Source organism: Astatotilapia calliptera, chromosome 3 (assembly GCF_900246225.1).
Source record: "Astatotilapia calliptera chromosome 3, fAstCal1.2, whole genome shotgun sequence".
Classification (NCBI taxonomy): domain Eukaryota; kingdom Metazoa; phylum Chordata; class Actinopteri; order Cichliformes; family Cichlidae; genus Astatotilapia; species Astatotilapia calliptera.
This window is the reverse complement of record NC_039304.1, coordinates 47,936,097-47,956,883: the sequence shown is the minus strand read 5'-3', so window position 1 is coordinate 47,956,883 and position 20,787 is coordinate 47,936,097. Positions and strand designations below refer to the sequence as shown.

The window sequence follows — 20,787 nt, the reverse complement described above, 5'->3', positions numbered from 1 at the left end:
TTTAAAAACACACTTTTTTTCAAAGGCCTTCTAGGAGTGTTATCAGAGCCAGTTTGTAGTCAGTTTTTAGTCAGCTGTTGGTCATTCTTAATCTTTTTACTTTGTTAATCTTATTCATTGTATATCTTATTGTTTATTCTACTCATGTTGATTTATTTTTATCTTCTTTTTCAATTATATATTTGTTTTGTTTATTGATTTCATTGTATGCTTAAAGTATGGTTTTAACTGCTATCTCTGTTTTATTATTGGAAAGCACTTTGGTCAACTTTGTTGTTTTTAAAAGTGCTATATAAATAAAGTTGGATTGGATTGGATTGGATATTTGCTTACTCTGTATGCTCAAATGTGACCCGTTATAGCCACTAGAAAAAAAGCGGAGGCCCGAAAAACAGGTGGGGGTCCTCCACCACCACCACTCACAGAGGCTGAGCAGTTGGCTTCCATATTTGTGATAATGTTGGCAGCATCACATATGATCTTCACAGTGCAGAGAACACAAATTAGCATCCATTACAATAATGAAATAATTTGTTAGTTTGAAATGCTACAGGGAACTATGTACCTGTACATTAATGCTGTGGAAAGACTTCCTGTTCACATAGTCTCCTTCATTTACTGAAGGAGCAATGATTGGAATGTGAGTGCCATCTATACAGCCAATCACGCCTGGGAACCGTGAAAATAAATGTAAAATTTAAGTAGTAGTTCAAATATCACCACATCATGAATTAAGTTTCGTTCATCCTGATCCCTGCAATTATGTGGAATCCCTCTTTGATAAATCTTGTGGGTCTATGACCGGGGAACACCACAAACGAGTACAGGGGACGTTTCAGTGCAACTGTAACATTCCTGACTGCCCGACAGACGGTAGCCTTGGAAACGTGCTCAGCGTCACCAATATTATACAGAAAGCTACCGTTTGCAAAAAACCGAAGTGCAATACAAATAATATGTACAGAACTGAGAGGATGTCCGCAATGTGTCACATGAGCAATATTAGGCCTGAGGATGTTATTCAAATGAATTATAGATTGTGCTGAAAAATGGTAACGTTCCCACAGGAAATCATCAGGAAATGATAAAATGTCCAAATGCGCTCTAATCACTCTCTCCCGGCGGAGAGCTCTGCGGAGAATTTGAACTTCAACATCTACTGGCTCTTCAAGGAAGGAACACGCCATGTCTGACACTTCCTACAGTCAGGTTTCTGACAAAGAGGCGGAGAAAGTCAGGGTTAGTTGAAGTAAACCTGCTAGGGGGCAGGTTAGCTTCACGGAGTGTGTCGTCATAGTAACTCACTCAGAATTAATCTAAACTCGCTTTGTGAAACCGAAAACCCAGAGTTTTCGTTAACTCAGGGTATACTTACTCAGAGTTTGCACTAAACCGGCTTCCTGAAATAGGGCCCTTGGGCCCGTTCTTCGTACGTCGCTCACTACATCCAAGATCAAATGACACATCCAAGACCAAACCATCGCGCTAACCGTGAGCTCGCTAATCCGGTTCCCCGAACACACCTGCTGTTGACGATTAGTACAGCTGGATGCAGTCATGTGACATCACTGGGTGTCGTAAAAGGAGCTACGCATCAATAGTGGAAACATTGATCGGCAACCCTCTGATTGGTCGGCGAAAACGTCGACGGAGCGCGCTCGGCTCGGTATTTTTCGGCAGCAGTGCAAGAACTCTTGTGTGAGGGATTTCAGGAGTTTCAGAGTTTAATCAGAACGCAAGGGAACACTGCAAAGGCTGCAAAAGCAAGGAGAGAGGGCTGGCAGAAAGTTGCTGACAAATTAAACTCGTAAGTAATTTAATAATAACAAATATAATGGATTGGATTTATATAGCGCTTTTCAAGGTACCCAAAGCGCTTTACAATGCCACTATTCAGTCACTCTCACATTCACACACTGGTGGAGGCAGCTACAGTTGTAGCCACAGCTGCCCTGGGGCAGACTGACAGAAGCCAGGCTGCCATATTGCGCCATCGGCCCCTCTGGCCAACACCAGTAGGCGGTAGGGTAGATTTATCATATCACACTATATTATCCAATATTATAGTACATTATATTATATTATAATATGTTATATTATATCCCCTTTCACATTAGAGCCACAACAGGACCCACTAGAACATGGGAACAGGTAAAAGTGAAATATAAGAATATTCTACAGAATGGTAATATTTATCACTTATATTGCTTTTCGTCTCTTGGAAAGAGACCCTGGAATAATCTGTTTGTTTATAACAGCAACCAAGAAAAGGGCAGAGCAAAAAAAAAAAAACAGGTAGGATCCTGTCTGTCCCGCAATATACGCTGAATTCTGAGAACTCTCCTTATCAATCTTGCACCTTCCGCAATGGGCTGCTCGCGTATACGGACAGGACATGGCTGCGACAGGCTTCCCAAATCCACCTTCGCTTTTATAGCCGTGGTCTCTCATCTTGATTACACAAAGTAATTTGCAATTACTACTCTGAGATATGAATTACATCTGTAATAATCACATACATGTGACAGAATGTTAATAGTACATTTCCCTTTTTTAGGAAATGTCCTGTATGTATCTGTATGAAATCAATAAATGGATCAGGTGCTGCATTGTCTTTAGTTACATTGATGTTATTTATTTATGGTGAAACAGTGGTGGAATATCGCTGTTGCTTTCATATAAATGAAGCGGACATACCTGCGTGGCCGCGATCTAATCCTTTTTACATAAAGTAAGCCTGCTCCCGAGCAGGTTTACGCTTACGGCTCTGTTGCTATGACAGCAAGTCCCGGATGAGCTTCGGGGAACCGAACGATCCAAGATCAGGCGAAATTGTCAACAATCAAATCCAGCTAACCTACTTAGCGAGGTACGAAGAACGGGCCCCTGGTGTTTATTCACACACATCAAAACAAACACAAGTACTTATTTCCAAGTCAAAACAAAATAGTAATTTCACTGAGGGAAAAAAAAGAAATCAGTCTACATTGTGTCGTCTCTCTGGCCAAAAAATTTCGTCTACATCACATGCAATGTCCCCTAGTCCAAGGCACCGGAGAAAATATCTTCTGGAATGGCGTATCCAGGCCTGACATGATGCCTGGTCAATATCCCCACATGCCTCCTCCATTGCCCCTTAAAAGGGCTATACGTTGATGGGGATGATGGTCATAGACCTTCCAGCGCCAGGCAGAGAAGAACTCTTCAGTTGGATTCAAAAATGGTGAGCATGGGGGGAGGCTGAGTACAGTGAAGAGTGGGTGATCTTTAAACCAGTTGCGGACCAAAGCAGCCGTATGGAAACTAACATTGTCCCAAATGATTCAATTCAATTCAATTTTATTTATATAGCGCCGAATCACAACAAAAGTCGCCTCAAGGCAAACGTCGCCTCAATAGCAGACCAGATGACGTATCTGGTCTGCTCTGGTCTCTGAACATTAGTGAGCATGTCATGTAAGGTGTCCAAGAATGTAACAATATGTGCAGTGTTATATGGGCCCGGGGTTGCATGATGGGGAACAACACTATTTTGACTTATAGCTGCACACTGATTGATTATGGCACGGTGTCCAATAATGTTCCTGCCGCGTCTCCTTGTCTTAGTGAGGTGAAAACCAGCCTCATCCACAAAAAACTGCTCGTGACCCATGGCATCTGCCTCTATCTCCATCACTTTCTAGACAAGACAAAATAAATTCAGCACAGCAGAGACATGCACAGCACTACAGTATGCACTGCCAGATTCAGTACCAATGATACTATCCACAGGTTTCTGTAAGAGCATACGTAGGCTGCCATGACAGACCACTACTTCCGTTGTCCGGTTTTATACTTCCGGTTACTCAAAGCGAGACCCAGCGTTCAGTCGTTGCTAACAACAAAATCAGTTACTTTGTGCGGTAATAAGTGGCTTTACCTGTTCGAAGATGAGCTCGGGTTCAACGTGTGCTGTCGTCGGCTGCCACAATAATTCAAGAAAACTGAAAAACGCATTAGAAACATTTTGCCTTGAGCATCAACAACTTAGAAAGGCCTGTCCGTGCCCACTGCCCTACGCACTGCACTCTATGCCGCGGAAGGAGGATCGGAAACTGGCGTGGCTGGCAGCTTTAAGACTCAAACACCCTCCAAAGAGAGTTTATGTTTGCTCCTTTCATTTTATCGATAAAAAGCCCACAGAGCTACACCCCAACCCGGAGCTTTATCTGGGCTATGACCGACCCCCACCGAAGAAAAGAAGAAGGCTCACTCGGACCACTTTGAGTGTGACAGCTTCCAGTAATACGAACAAAAACACAGAATCTGCACCCGGTAAGTGAAAGTGTAAATGTGGTTTGCCACCGTTTTGCATTTTAAACACGCAATTCTTTACTTTTACTAAATAATAGCCTATGGTGAATGGCGTTAGTATCAGCACTAGCTGGTTATTAGCAGCAAAGTCTAAATTTTAACGAAAGTTTATAATAATAATAATAATGCCAAAAGATTAGCTCCAAGGGCTGTAAAAGTCTTAGGTTTGTGTTTATAAAGAACATGTTTTTTCAAGTCGAGAAAACTCAAGTAAAAACGTTAAAGGCAACCTTTGCAAAAATACCAACAGTTGTGACTTTTTTTAGAATGTAAAATAAAATCTAATCACATTAATTGAATAAAATTGTGACAAATTTTTAGGGGACTTAGGAACATTTTATGTTGACATTTATGATTTTGCATTTGTGTGAAAAAATGTAGAATGAGAAATTTCACTCAAAAATATAATAAGCTAAGTGACACTTTACAGTTTCTCTTATGCTAACAGTTTGACTGTACATCTGATCATATTTTTGTCTTATTCAGACTCCACAGTGTTACGTTCAGTGGAATTAGACCAGGCCAGCATCTCCACACAACCCCCTGAGCCACATTTGCACTCAGTCCACACACAGTGGGAGGATCCTTCGCAACAAGACCATCAATACTGCAACAGGTCTCGCAGAAAAGATGTGCAGGATAAGATGACTCAGTGTGATGAAGTTGCATATTTCATTCTTCAAAATGATGCAGACGCTTTGCTGTACACTGGGATAGCCTTAGAAACATTTAACACACTTGTGTCGACACTGGAAGGATATGACAACAATGAATTTACCATGCCTGTCCGAGATCAAGTCCTCACGACACTTATGAAATTAAAGAGTAACCGTGTAATAGGTGACCTAAGCCGCCAGTTTCATATATCACAAAGCATGGCCAGCAAGATCATCTCACACTGGTTAGACAAGCTGGAGGAAGTTCTCCGACCATTAATTCCATGGCTGCCAAAAGAAACTATTCAAGCAACTATGCCTGAAGCCTTCAAGAAGAACTTTCCAAATAGTACATGCATTATAGACTGCAGTGAGACCCTTTTACAGAAACCCAGAAATCTGGGCTCAAGAGGGGAATCATACAGCCATTATTATTCACACAACACAGTCAAATATTTGGTTGCTGTTGCACCATGTGGACTAATCATGTTTGTGTCTGCGGCATATGGCGGCCGATGTAGTGACAAATTTATCACAATGGACTCTGGAATATTAACATACCTAAAACCTGGTGATGAAGTCATGGCAGATAGAGGTTTTACAATTAAAGACTTACTCTTTGAGAGAAAAGTTAGATTAGTAATACCCGCTTTCACAAAAAAACGTAGACCGCTAACTGAGGAACAGGTAACATACACACGTTGGATTGCAAATGTAAGAATCCATGTTGAAAGAGCAATCAGACGCTTGAAAGTCTACAAAATACTTTCACAAATTGTTCCTATAAGCATGGCTCCTAAAGTAGACAAGATACTGAGAATATGTGCTGCTCTAGTGAACTTAAGAGAGGATCTCATTCGTGATACACAATAATTGTGTATGTTATGAACAATTGTGGACTCGGGGATATTAAGATGGTTACTCAGGACATAAAGTTGTGTAGTGTAATGTAATTATTTTAAAATTTGATGTACATATATATGTAGAGAGTAAATAATTCCAGGTTTCACTTTTTTATCTTGTGTTCTAGATAAAAGGTTATGTGATACAGTGTGTGTGTGCGTATGTATGTATGTATGTATGTGTATATATAAAACAATTGCAATCAATCAATTGAACAATTATTACTTTTTTATTCAACCACAATGTGATAAATTTCTTAAATGAAAAAAAAAATGTTTTTCTCAAATCTACAATAATTAGTTGTGCATTCTTGACATTTTTTTGTGTTGGAAGATTACAGAAATACAGAACTATTCACAACATTTAATGTTGTCAGTTTGTCATTCATTTCCCACCATATGTTACAACTACGTAGGGCTGCTCAATTAATCGAATTTTAATCACGATTACGATCTGGGTTTTCAACGATCATTAAAAATGACTGAGCCGATTATTAGCCCCTCCCTCATGCTTTACTCTCGCGCTGCTCCGTGTGGCAAATCGAGCGCGCCGCTCTGCATTTCGAACACCGTCACGACAATTTAGAGGACCCGAGGGAAGCTCGGAAAGCTAAGCAGAAGTTATTTGGAGAGAAGAGTGACTGCTGTTGGTTGAAAAGAGGTAAAAAAAAAAAAAAAACTTAAGTGGTGTGGAAACATTATAGGTTCGCGGAGTCAGAGGTGGATCAAGTAGACACAGTGTGTAAACTTTGCTATGGTGTAGTAGCTGCACCACAGAGCAACACTGCAAAGTTCACTAAACATAGATGTTTACATTTTTCATTTATTTCTTATATTGCAAACATTTGCACTGTTATCAGTATTTGCACACTATTTTATATTATTTTTTAAAGTCATTATTCAATACATTGTTATTGTTAACCCTTTAAAGCCGGTCAGAGCAGCAAGCTCCGTTTTGTGTAACTATTTTTAAATCCTGCTAAGCTAGCGCAATAATTTTTTTCCATATGAAACCAGAGGAGTTGTACTTACATCTTATGCCATCAGCTTGTCTTCGGTCATGGTTTCCTTTCACATAAAGCTTTGCAAAAATTGCATAAAAAGCGCTTGCAGGAACAAAAACATAATATTCCAGAAACGCGCTTTGCCGATCCGATCAGCTGTTCGTAACACTTCCCACATTGAAAAAGACGTCAACGCGAACCATCAGATGTACGTCATTTCCTGCCCGAAACCGGAAGTGACGTCATTTTCGCGGAAAATGTAGTTTTTTACTTGTAGGCCTTAAAAGCCTATACTGGTGTTTTTATAAGTCATGTTTGACTTTTCTGAATAGTTGCTGGGATGCTTAGAACTCGAATTGCACTGCTGGAAATAGTTTATTTTGATGCACCTGCTGTTTTCTTTGCAAATTTGCATCATAGGATTGTTTTTTTTTTTTGTTTTTCCTGCAATATATAAAAATTGCTGTATCTCCAAAATATAACTATGGAAGATACTCAAAATAAATTTCCTGTTGTTGTAAACTATTTTTTGCAACTTTTTTGTATTTAAAGTTTTGAGGGATAAGCCTCTTAAATTTCTCCAAGTAGAAATATATGTAAAAAAACAAAAACGATTTTCAGTTTTTTTCTAGTTTATTGCACTTTTTTGCAATTAATGTAGTTACTATGGACTTAATACATACATATTATTAAAATATGGGCTATAACAGTTGTATTGATGTATAACAACTTGAAATGTTCCCACAAATGGCACTACAACATGTAAAAATAATATAAGCTCTGGCCGACTTGGTTCTATGGTAGGTCTTAAAGGGTTAAATAAATATCGTCAAATAATCGTGATCTCAATTTCAGTGAAAATAATCGTGATTATCATTTTTGCCATAATCGAGCAGCCCTACAACTATGTACATTTTAGTTGTATTGAAATATTTAACAGATTTCATATTGAATGTCTCCTTTCATTCACAAGACAGAGACCAAACTCTGCAGACATGTTGGTGTCTGACTGTCCCATTTATAGTTGTAACATGCATTAAACCTTGCCCATTATCTTCAAGTATCTCTCATTTAACTGAAACCGTCCTGCTGCATACTCCTCTACAAGTCGAGGTAAGAAATATGAGAAGTAAAACCCTCTCAAGCGTTTTACTTGTTCCTTTACAAATGCTTCATCATATTGCACTGTAAATGAAACATGCTCAGTAGGTGTCCAGATCACAAGTGTGGCAGTCTTGAGCCCTGTGCAAAACATTGTAAGTTGCACTTGCATGTAATAGCCTCTGCTGTCAGTTTTCTGCAGCTGCAGTTCTCCATCTACCAGTTTGATATCGCTGCATTTCTGGGTAAGCTGCTCCGTGAGTGAAGGATAAGTCTGCACAGGACATTTTATTTCTAGAAGCACATCTGAGTCAATGACCCCGTCAGGACTCGCAGAGAGCCATGGCTCCTGGATGGTAATAACACTACCCATGTGAAGGATGTTCATACCCTGTTCTTTCAGCTGATGACAAGCTTTAACTTCATTTTCTTTACCATAGTTTGTTTCATAATTCCCACGAAAGGAAGGGTACATGTGCTCAGATAAAAATTTGTCATTTTTTGTGGTGGCACGTACTGGAACTTTTTTAGCAGAGCTTGCTGTAAGTCTGATTTTCCTGCAGTTGTGCCACAAATCAGATGCACTTTGCTCTTTTGTTTCTTCTTGTAATTGTTCTGCTTGCTCTTCAGAAACTTGAATGTATGCCTGGTAGAATGCCCTGCATGGATTACAGCTTAGTTTGTAACTGTGTGCTTGGTGTGGCTGAAAAAATTGCTCATCAACTTTACTGTTGCGGTGAGGACCTGCAGATGGCGAGGCATTGTAACACTTTCCAATTAATGTGTTCTTGAGGAGGAAAAGTGGCTTCACTGGTGCTTTGCTAACACTGTCAATAAAGTCTTGATGTGTAAGGTGATATGGTGTGTTAGGGAGAGATTGTGTCACTGCAGTCCGGGAGTTCACATCGTACTGCTGCTCTGCCCTGTGATGTCTGAAGTTTATCTGGCTTAGACGTTTAGGTTCAAGGTTCTTTGCTGTCCCTGCATTCCACCTGCGCTGCTCGTCTGTACACGCAAGCCCTGTCTTTCCACTGATCGCAGCATTCTGCACCTGTAACAAACATTAATAGTTTTTTTCTCACTGTCAATACTCAAGATTTAACATAATGAGGAAGTTTACACTAACAAAAGCAGTACACGGTTGGTGTCCTGCATGTTATAGATATGACCCTGGGTCAATACACCTGAATCATATCCAAAACAGATATAAACACTGGCAAAGTCACCCATATTATCCATTTCATATTAATAGTCAGTTACTTTTTGATGCAGGAATATACATCCACAGTCAAATTTTTTTCAAAGTAGTGTGTGTGTACAAATATACATATATATAAACAAACATGTATTATACTACTCTGTGTCACTTCTTATAACTATAGTTGTTCTTGTCTTGTAAATTTGACCTTAATGTGCAGTCTTTTATTTTTTTTATATTTTATCTTCATGTGATTGTACAGCATACAGCCCACACAAAGTTAACGAGTGGCTTTCACATGTAAACAGTGCTCCACGTAATACTTGGCTAGATGGCAGTAGCGTGACTCCTTAATCACAGCCCTTGACCAGTCCAGTGTTTCTGTTTCAGTGATTTAAACATTGTGATATCCAGATAAGTGATATACCTTCCACAGAATAGCAGCCGCATGGCTACATGATCTCCCTAATCCGGAGATACAGGAACAGCCGACTGTCTCCACTACTCCACTTTCTCTTAGCATTGCCCATGCTAAGTGTTTCGCTTGATTAATACTCTGGCTCGGCTCTACAGCTGCTTTAAGAAAAATAAAGTCGCCTTGTTTGTTGAGCAGTACTTTATCAATTTTGTTGCTGTGCAGGTAATTATACGCCTCGGTGCTCTTGTAATTACGTAATTCCTCGCCATCAACGCCTTCGGAAAATACAAGGTAATTAATAATGTCGATGTAGCTAACATCGGGCCATAGTTTCATGTCATCTACCCACTCCGCGAGAAGTGACGGGTGAGGCACTGCAACTGAACTGTCCTTGCCGCTTTTTAAAACATCTCTACTGTGTATCCACCTTCGATGTGTTGCCATTTACTCCAGGTAAAACAAACTGCAGTGAGAGAAATCTTTATCAACAGTGAAGGTGTAACCCCGCAACTGTCAACAACAGCGCAAGCGGAAGTAAAAAACCGGCTTCCGCTATGAATCGGGGTAATGGCGCGAAATCAGAAATACTGTGGATAGCTTACCTGCACATAGTCATTGTGCCATTATGGGTGCATGTCTGATGCAGGGGCTTTAATACCTTTCTTATATTACCACTCTGAAGACAGATGAGTGTTGTCAACAGGTTTACTGACATTCAAAAGGGTAAGACTAAAAACAAGACTAAAAATACAGTCATGTAACATACATATGTGCAGCATAATATGCATTTACATGCCACAATGCTACTACATAGCATATGTCTAATTATGTAAACTTTTTAAACTACTACTGATGCTATCCCAGACGACCTCCAAAATCGCGGGTAACTAGCTTAACAAAAGGACTAGCTTTACAGCCAAATACTACATTAGCGGGCAACATATTGCACAAAAAACAAAGTTGCAACTTATACTTTAAGTACATACCGGCGATACAACCATAAACAGAAGATGTGGACAGTATTTTTTCCATCAGGACACCATAAACTGTGTGCCGATATGTTTCCCTTCTTCTTGCTCACTTGCTTTGCTTGACTGAGCGGACTTCCTGTTCAATAAAGTTTTTTCAAAAATAAAGCCGTTTCTAAAGTACATTACTTGGAGCAACCACAGAGGGCGCTGTAAACACATAATAAATAACAACTGACTGAGAATGATATTTTAGTGATACAACATTTTACAACTTTTAGTGATAACAGAACAGTCATGTCGCAGCTGTTTTACACATTCACTGTTTCTTTCAAAAGGTACTCTGTAGATTTGTAATAGCATTAATGGCATCTAATGGCTTGTCATGAAATCAGTTAATAACTCTGTTGTAAACAGTTAAAAACAGATAAACAGTTAACTCTGCTGTATGGAAAAATATCAAACATCTTCTCAGTGGCATCAGTAGATTTCCTTCTCTCCTAACGTGCAGATGACAGTGTGTAACTTATGAAAACAAAGGGCAGAATAGGAGTACATTTGATAATATCATGTCACAGGGGTACCCCAGAATATAAAAGAGGGGTTTCACATAAATCAGTATCACAAGATATAGCATTAAATTAAGTCCCTGCCAACATGTGCCAAGAATATAAGTTATGCTGTGACTTTTCATTGATTACACTTAATTTATAAATCCATTCAACCCACTCTCCTCTTTCTGCAAACTATCATTTTATTCCACACACGCACACACAAGTATACTATCAGCTGACTTTTTCCATTGTTCTGGAAAAACTTGTCATAAGTCCTACAGCCACTACAGGGACTTATTGTGTGTCTTATGTTCATAAGGGAAGCTGGCTGATAATTTTCTTAGAAACAAAGTCTCCACATTTAATGTTGGTTAAGACCAGATTATCTGCACTTTCACATTTCAACAAACCAATATAAATTCCTCACATGCTGTATGTCTTGTCAATGGGTTGATAGGTATCATCTGACTAGTACACAAATACAGACTATTAGTGGCAGCTTGTCAATAGTGCATCACATACATTACATAAGTAAAGTTTGCTCATGCAACATATGTGGATGCCTGTATGTACTTGTCCAAATCCGTCTTGTGGTCAAATTAATGACTTTATCCATACAAGTTCTTGCGAATAATATAATTATGTTTCTCAATCAAAAACTGAAATCTACTGGGATTTTACCACACAATCATCTATATAGATTACAGAGAATATTCCAAAAGAGGAAATTCCAGTAAGAGGCAGTTCTGTGGGTGAGAATGCCTTGTTTATGTCAGAGGTTAGAAGAGAGAAGCCAGATTGCTTCAAAATAATAGGAACTCAAAAGTAAGTCAACAACTTGTTGCAACAAAAGTATGCAAAACAGCGGCTTTGAAGACACAAGACATCAAACCTACAAGCATGTAAGTTAGTGTGCAAATATATATGCAGCCCAATATAGCATCACCTCCTACTATAGTTGTTAGATCACAGTGGAAGATTCTTTTCAATTTTATGTATATAGCACCAAATCACAACTAAAGTGGCTTCAAGGTGGTTAACAAACGAAGACGTACAAAAGCAGAAGTAGCAGTCCTGCTAAACTTATAAAAACAGGAACTTGCAATAGGTCATATCTCAAATGACCATTTAAAGGTGTGAAGTCTTGCTACAAATGCAGAATTGTGTATAAACAATGAAAAGAGCAGCGTGTAGAAATACTCCTATTTCTAGGGTGCTGGGGGCTTCCCATGATGCACCATGGCAGGATAACTAAGAGAAAATCCAGGGTCATGTGATCCAGACATAACTGTAAGCTTTATAAAAAGGTTTTAGCCTAATCTTAAATGTAGAGAGTCACCCAAATCCAAACTAGGAGCTGGTTCCCTATAAGAGGGACCTGAAAGCTGAAGGCTCGGCCTCCCAGTACAAATTGAAAACATATATGGTTTGTGAAAACAACACTCAAAGAAAAGCTGCAGTGAATTGCATGATTTAATTCAAACCCTGCAGTGGTCGGTGTGATCTTTTTTCAGGTGCTTGTTATATTTCACTTCCTGCTCCCTGTGAAGAAGGTTTATTTCCTGTGTGTTCTATAGATTACTGAAGAAAAGATGACTCAATGTTTTAGTACAAAAAATGTGAAAAGGAATCTTCCTTCCAATCCAGTAGATGTCTGATTGAATATTGTAGAATGTTGTCCTTACTATTGGGTAGGGAAGATAAACAGTTTTTTTTGTTTTGGTTTTTGTTTTTACAAAGTCATACTTTGTAAAAATGATATCCTTGTAACTGGATATCTTCAGTCACCCACTGGCATCTCTAAAGTTCTGATTATGCACCTTATTAGTGAGAAGTCATCATGACACCTTAAAAAAACAGCTGAGTGGAACAAAACAAAAGTACAAGAGGTGTGTGTAGCTTAATAAAAGCAGATGTGGTCTGTCTGGTAAGTCACGTAATGACTGTTGATTTAAGAGTAAGCAGTTTATTTAAGTCTAACAGTGAAACCTCTGCCTATCATCTTTGGTGTGTCTATGCAGGACACTATGTTTAGAAGGGGCACATTTCATTACTAGAAACAGAAACTGGGTCATTTTTAACTCAATTGCATGTTTAAAGTACCGGTAATTAAAGTTCATTTGAAACCACACTATCTCATCTCTCATCTCCTCTGAGGTGTGTGAAATGAAAATAAAAAACACATACTTGTATACTAAACGACCAAAAATATCTGCTCCAGTGAGCATTTGCAGATAATAAGCATTTGCTTTTATTCTTTTAATCAACTTATTAATATGTGTTTCTTGTTTTGTTGCAGCCATACGTGAGGTCAATTTGAAAATATATAGCCCCCTCGAGGTGCTTTATATTTTAAGCAAAAGACTGTATTTTAATACACAGAAAACCCCAACAATCAGAAAACTCATTATGTTCAAGAACTTGGCAGCAATAGGGAGGAAAAAACATCTGCTGTGACTGAGTGGGGCCTGAAGGGAGAGAAAAGAGAAAAAAAGACACAGAGAGATACACTGTAGAATAAAGTTACAAATGTCTTTTCCACGAAACACATTTGAGGGTAAGAAGATGCAGCAATGATGAAGACCCAGGATCTTCTATTGCTCTCCAGGACACAAGGCCACACATCTCAATGACAAACCTGTGTCCACCTAAGAGGAAGGAGGAAGACAGAGCTCTCAAAGCCAATGGACAAGAGCCCCAAAGAACTAGAGGAAATGGACAGCCAATCCTGCTAGAGGCTAGCTAACAAGAGCCGAGAAGAGTCTTGTGCCAGATGTCTAAGACCCACCAGATACAAGTTGTAATATTTGTTTATTTGGCAATTCTTGTTAGTGGTATAAAATTAAAATGATTCATTAACAATAAAAATAAATATATACTGGCTTTATGTCTGCTATTGTTTAGTGATGAGTATCACAGCACATGAAGCCTCAAAAACCAGGATTTCAGGAAGTACGTTAAATACAGAAACCACTTAGAGAGCCAAAGAAATTTCAGTTCTTAAAACCAAACAGGATCAAACAAAAACAAACAAAAAAAACCCTACAAATCTTTACTTTCAGTTCCTCATGCTCAAACAATAATATATTGTGTCTAAAGAAGTCTTAAATAGAATTTCAGTGTTAGAGAGGAACGTTAGTTAAATACCAACGATAAACACCAATAATCTAACAAAGTACACTACATTCAAAAAATGTAAATTACATTTTTAGAGCTATCTAAAAAAAAGATCAGTCAATAAATCAGGGGATATTGTTTCTGTGCAGATTCATAATGTGTGTTACTGTCACTATCAAAATGATAACACACTGTTTTTATACACTGCAATTCCATTAACACATTCCATCAACCATTGGGCATTTCTGAAACCTACACACGACATTCAAATTAAATTCAGCTCAAGGTATATGACGCATAAACTGGATCTAGAATTTTTATGGGGTTTTTAATAATATAATATATAATAATACAATTAAGAAACATAGATTTAGCAGAGTCCATCTTACATCCGCTTCTAGTCCAAATGACATCACACATGGCCTTTAATATACATGATAAAAAAATTTTAATAAAAAAGTCAGAAAGAAGTAAATGAATAATTTATTTGTTCTTCCTTTCATGACCACAGTAGTCTTTCACTGAGCTCTCTGCAAACTTGCAAAGAGCTCAGTGTACTGGTACACTGAGCTCTTTGCAGAACTTTGGAGACACTGTGGTTGTATCACAGACTTAAACACTGAGAAGATTAAAAGACATTTAAACTCATGAGATTGTGCCACGTAAAATAATTAATATACACGACTGATCTACTTCTATGCCCAAAATACATAGTTATACTAGACAGATAATGTGTGTTTTTTGTTTTCTTTGTTTTGTTTTGTTTTGTTTCAAACAGGTCCATGACAAAATATCAAAATATCTAAACAGGTTAGCTGGTGATAAAAAAATATCTGTCTATATCTACATATCTATTCAAAAAATTATCCTCTCGCCCCTCTCGCCCCTGCAGACGGTCTTTACCCTTCCATGAATGCTCCTCCTCTTGCTCCTTGCGTGAGGACAGAGCATCTCCTTGGTAGATCCTGCACTTGATGGCAACATGCTATTCGCTTGAAGATGGCCTCTAGTGTTGTTCCCCACATCCCCACAGAGTTCCTGATGGCTCTTAGTCCTGTTGATCTAGGATCCAAGTGTGGGGCATCGAGTCATAGGCTTTCTTGCAGTCAATCCAGGCGGTGCACAGGCTGGTCAGTATGGTCTTGCAGTCTCGGATGACTGCTCTGTGGTAAACAGAGCAGTCTGTCTAAATTGCATTTGAATTTGAATTAAAGTAAGATGTAGTAATAACAATGCCTCACGTCTCTGTTGCAAAACTAGAGATTGGCTTTTATTTGTCACTTATCCATAGATATAATTTTCAAAAACTTCTATTAAAACTCATTCACTGCCATTGACGTCTATAGACGTCAATTACGGCTGAGGAGGAGGAGAGGGAGGGGGCAGGTGTGGGATTTGAAGGGGAAGGTGACTGGAAAGGCAGAAAAACCCCAAGGGCACCTTACAACACCGACCCTGATAGCAGGCTAGATGGTGACCTAGGCAGGCACCAACTTGAAAAACTGAAGCCCACCAGCAGTAAAAGTAGACCTGCAAGGAGGTGCAGGGTTTGCGCGCGTAAGGGATTGCGCAGTGAGACAAAAATGTGGTGCAAGTCTTGTTGTGTGCCCTTGCATCCCGGAAAGTGTTATAATGATTACCACACAAAAGTGAATTATTCATTGTGAATAAATGTTTCACTATGTACATTTTATTTTTTCATATATTTGTAAATAAATTGTTTTGATAAAACATAACCTTTCTCAGTGTTATTTCTGTTTTATAGAAGTGAAAAACTATTTTATATGTTAGAGGTGTCACAAAGCAAGAAATATTAGTGTCAAAGGCACTTTTCTGCTTGAAATGTATTTTTCACAAAAAGCTCGTTTTCTCCCTTTTTTTGGTCAAAACAGGCATTTTTGGTGGAACCCACCTCTCTTCTACAGCTGATTACTAAAGAATGGAAAATGGTAGAAACAAGCTTTTTTTTTGGATGAAAGAAGAAAGTCTGTTCTTCATTTTGGTAGGTTCAGCGTTTATATGATCATAACACACAGTTTTCTGTGGCTCTTCAAAAATGAGTAAAAATGCTCAAAAACCCTGGCAGTGGGGAGTTACCTGATTTGAAAATGGCTGGCAGTGAATGAGATAATATATATATATATATTGTTACGTTTCGGTGTTGTCGGTGTGTTGTTTTTGGCGTGACTGTTATGTGTTTCCTGTTTTACTTTGAAAGTCTGTGTTATCTTAGTGTTTTCAGTTTACGTTTCCCTGTCTCGTCAGTTCTAATTTGCCCCAGCTGTGTTTCCCTCCTGTTGTCCATTTTCCTGATTGCTCCCTCTATGTATTTAAACCCTGTGTTTCAGTGTGTCATGGTCGCGATCTCCCCCGTGTTGTAAATAGTTTGGTGTGTTTGTTGTAAATAAATAGTCTGTTGTAAATAGTCGTGAATGGGTTTGTTAATATTTTCGTTTGAGACACCTTCGTTTTGGGATTTTGGTGGAGGGCCTTCGTGGTTTTATTTTCCTTATCTTTGTTTTTTTACGTTGCACCCCGGTTGCCTAGGCCGGGGTGTAACAATATATTATAATATATATGTATTCATATATATTCATATATATATATATATTCATTTTTACAATTTTGTTGCTTACAATTGTGCACATTTTCTATATAGCATGGTCATTCCAAGGCTGATGTTTTCTTAACACCACCAGCAGCAGAGTGACCCATAAAATGGTGCCAACAGTTCTTAGCAGGAAGTAGAGAAAAACAGGAAGTTGATCATAACAAAGGAGAGTCACCATCTCATTGTCTGTAAAAAAAACAAAACACAACAAAAAACATCCTTACTTAATATATACAAAAAGTAAAATTTGGGTTTAAATAACCAATTATTATTTGTTCTTGTCAAAAAGATTTGATTTGATTTGATTTGACAATATAAAACTCTCTGTCCAGAGGACAAATGATGCTCTGTCATACTTTCAAATACATGCATCCACTGTACAGGCAGGTGATACAAGCCCAGTTATACTGACAATGAGTTTCTTTATTAACCCCTGGAGAGTCTTGGGTCGATTTGTGGCTCTAAGACCGATAGTGTATGCATTTTTCTAAGACCCTCCAGGGGTTAAAGCAATAAAAGGGTCAAATATTCCAGGCGAGTGAAAACATTTCAGTTTATACTGGGTATGATACGATGCTATCATATGATCACACTGCCAATTCTAATTACATTAGCACATGCAATGAGTTCTTAGTGAATTTCTAATAATATTTATTATTAATGCATTTATTCTGAATAAATGCTAGCTATTGTCTAGTCTTTTCTAGTGGATATATTAGGTACAGTTTGATTTACTAAAGCATTAGAGTATGTCATGTAATATAAGGCACTAAGATTTTTTTCCCAAAATGCCTGTTCTTGGTTTTTTGCAGTTTTGCAGTGTCTTTACAGAAACAAACCCTCCAATGTTGGTTGGAAGCTTTTGTCTCTCATTTTGAAGAAGTAATTATTTGTCTCTTTGTCTACCAAACTGAGTTCCAACGTTTAGTGGGGGATTAATATATGTCCATATTTTATATGAAGTGTAGGCCTCTGACAGCCTGAAAAGTATGTGACCTGAAACACATCTCAAAATACATTACACCACCACCACACACACACACACACACACACACACACACACACACGCACACACTTATGTATACCAGTAATGTGGGCTCTCACCTGTGCTGTCTCTGCTTCTGACAGCCAGCCAGCTCTCAGGTGATTCTCCAGCTCCTGAGATGCTGCACTTGTAGAGTCCTTCATGAGACTTGTTGATATTGCGGATGATCAAAGTGCTGGTGGAGATGCTCTTGATGAAGATACCATTTTTATAGAAGGATATGGAAGTGGAGGTTTTGGTGAAATCTGTGCTGTTTTTACAGCGCAGACTCACAGTGTTTCCCTCCAACGCAGGAATTAAAGGGCTTTCCAGGATCACAGGACCAGCTGTTATAATTATAATATATGGTATAATTAGACGTTTATAGCTCAGCACAAATGAAAATCATGTGTTTGAAACCTGTTTCTCATAGGATTTGAGCACTTTGATGTCCAGTATGTTATCATTTTTTTTCTGTGACACTCCTGTTGAACTCTAATTTTCTTTCTTTTTTTCACTTGCACAGGCCAACACTTAGCAGATATATAATTATCAGAATATTTAGCTGATTTCTCAACAAGCCCTCAGTATGGTGGTGTACTTTAGCTCATAAAACACATTTTAATATGCAATTCACCACAGATTTCTTTACCAACATAAACATAAATGTCAGTGAACACAGATACAATAAACTTACGTGAAATGGTGATGTTTACAGGGTTGCTTTTCTTTCCATCTCCGCTCTCACACCAGTACTGTCCGCTGTCTTCGATATAAACATTTCTGAAGATGCAAATGGACCCACTGAAAACTCCCCAGCTAGTCCCACACGCTGTATCAACATCTGTTGCTTTCCTCATTAGTTTCCATCCAAGAGACACATCAAACTCCTTACAGTCAAAAGACACTGTGCTGTATTCATAGTGCTGAGAAGTGTTTGGAACAACATGAGGAAAAGCTGAATCTATTGACAAAGAGAAAGACAGGACCATTAAAATATGTCAAGTGACAATTAACAAATCAAACATAGAACCCTGACTGACATTAATCAGAAAGTTACTAAATTGTGCAAAGGAATCAAATTAACTTTCACGTACTTGTTTGAGCATCACAACTATCCCAAATTTGTATCACCAGCAGCAGCCAGGTATTTATCACTGAAGAAACAAATAACATGTGAAAATTTAAAAGATAAGTGAATAAAAGACACATTTAAATAAAATATAACTCAACTTGACCCACAGGTGATCTTATGGCTTTGTTAGACTTTGGAGGGAATGTTGCTGAATGCAAAATTAAAGGCTATGACAAAATAATGTGAATTATATACCATAGTCTTGATGGTAATATGTTGTCAGTGAACTTGTTTATAAACCTACCCTTCCCAAAATGTCCAAAAAATAAATAATATTATAATAATATATCAGATTTGACTGGATCACTGTGACTTGTCCATCAGCTTCCAACTTAATAAATATATTTCTGCTTTAAGTATACGGTATTTAACAGAGAACAATATTTATTAAGCTGAACATATCAGGACATCTGAAAGGACACCTCATGGGAACCTCCTAAATTAAGTGTTTCAGGCATGTCCTGAAGACAGAAGCAGACCCAGAATTTGCCGGCGAGATCATGTTTCTCAGCTGGCTTAGAAACTGGAGATGGTCGAAGAGAAAGTGGTGTAGTCATCTCTGCTTACATTGCTAACCTGTACTGAATCTTTTTTTAATCCTGTTCTTTCATGTAAATTAGTATATGTTCAATGCTCCCCTGGATAAAAAAAATCATGACCTTAGTAGTCATTAAATAAACCTCACAAAAACAAAGTCACAGCCTCTTTTCACACAGTTCGAGAAGTGTTGTGGTTGTACTGCAGATAGTTTGTCAAGCTGAAACACTAAGATTTAAAAAAGAATAGGCGAGTTACATAAATATGAATATAGAGACGCTGTGTGGTTTGGAAACTCTGCAAAGGGTTTGAGCAGTATTCATGTCTTTAAAACTTCACAGCCTAATGTGGTCATTGAATGAATTTGTATTTCTTCTTATCAGACTTTGCATGTAATCCTGCTATGCTTTGTGTTTGGCCAGAAAACAGCATTGCACAAGGCTCATCACCAAAATCATCAAAATACTGAATATGTTTTAAAGAAAAATTAAAGTTACGCTCACAGTTGGAGATTCTGATATTTGTAGAATCAATAGTGCTGATACTCTTCTGGCGAAAGTTTAATACTAATGTATTGAGCTACAAATTATTACAACTGCTAGATAAAAAGCAGCAGCAGCCCCTCAGATGTGTAACAAACTCAGTACTCACACAATCTAATGCAGAAACATGTAACCTCCATGTTGTCTTGCTGACAGATCATCACACCGATATGCAGTTTAATATAACTAACAACCTCTTCCTGTTTGGCTTACTGCTGAAGTATAGAGGTGTCAACTTTCTACTGTAGCATGAGGTCTTGTCTGGTATTATGACCCCATACAGGCAACTGATCTGCCCAAAAAATACCTTTACAAGATACCTCATGGGAACCTCATACATTAAGTACTAAAAACCAACTAAAGCATGATGATTCTGGAGCTCCCCAGTGCAAAATTAAACCTGTTGTGGCATATTATCTCATGTCACTTGGTTGTTGGTCAGGAACAATGACTAACATTTTATTTAAGAAAAAAAATGGTTAAGTCAGGAATTTTATTTTAATAACAACACACACGGGGAGCAATGAGAACAAAGCAGTCTAATGACCGCCACTGTTACAAATATTTAGATATACAAAGTGAGCCAGTGACCTCTACAGGGCATGTTCGGCACACACAATCATACTAGATTCATTTGTGTACAGGGCTCCTACTAAAATGGAAAATG

At 38.2% G+C, this 20,787-nt stretch overlaps 2 protein-coding genes across 2 annotated transcripts; one reads left to right on the top strand and one right to left on the bottom strand.

The window, feature by feature from the left end:
* The first annotated feature begins 4,070 nt into the window (after window positions 1-4,070).
* On the top strand, window positions 4,071-5,928 carry LOC113015207 (uncharacterized). Its single transcript, XM_026157163.1, has 2 exons — window positions 4,071-4,314; window positions 4,840-5,928. The coding sequence occupies exons 1-2, from the start codon at window positions 4,071-4,073 to the stop codon at window positions 5,880-5,882; spliced, it is 1,287 nt and encodes a 428-aa protein (XP_026012948.1). The 3' UTR covers window positions 5,883-5,928.
* Window positions 5,929-15,319: 9,391 nt separating this feature from the next.
* Window positions 15,320-20,248, bottom strand: LOC113015196 (low affinity immunoglobulin gamma Fc region receptor II-b-like). The gene is made up of 5 exons (XM_026157152.1): window positions 20,230-20,248; window positions 19,004-19,063; window positions 18,604-18,870; window positions 17,987-18,253; window positions 15,320-15,432 (listed from the first exon to the last, which is right to left on the bottom strand). The coding sequence occupies exons 3-5, from the start codon at window positions 18,764-18,766 to the stop codon at window positions 15,320-15,322; spliced, it is 543 nt and encodes a 180-aa protein (XP_026012937.1). The 5' UTR covers window positions 18,767-18,870; window positions 19,004-19,063; window positions 20,230-20,248.
* Between the last annotated feature and the right edge of the window lie 539 nt (window positions 20,249-20,787).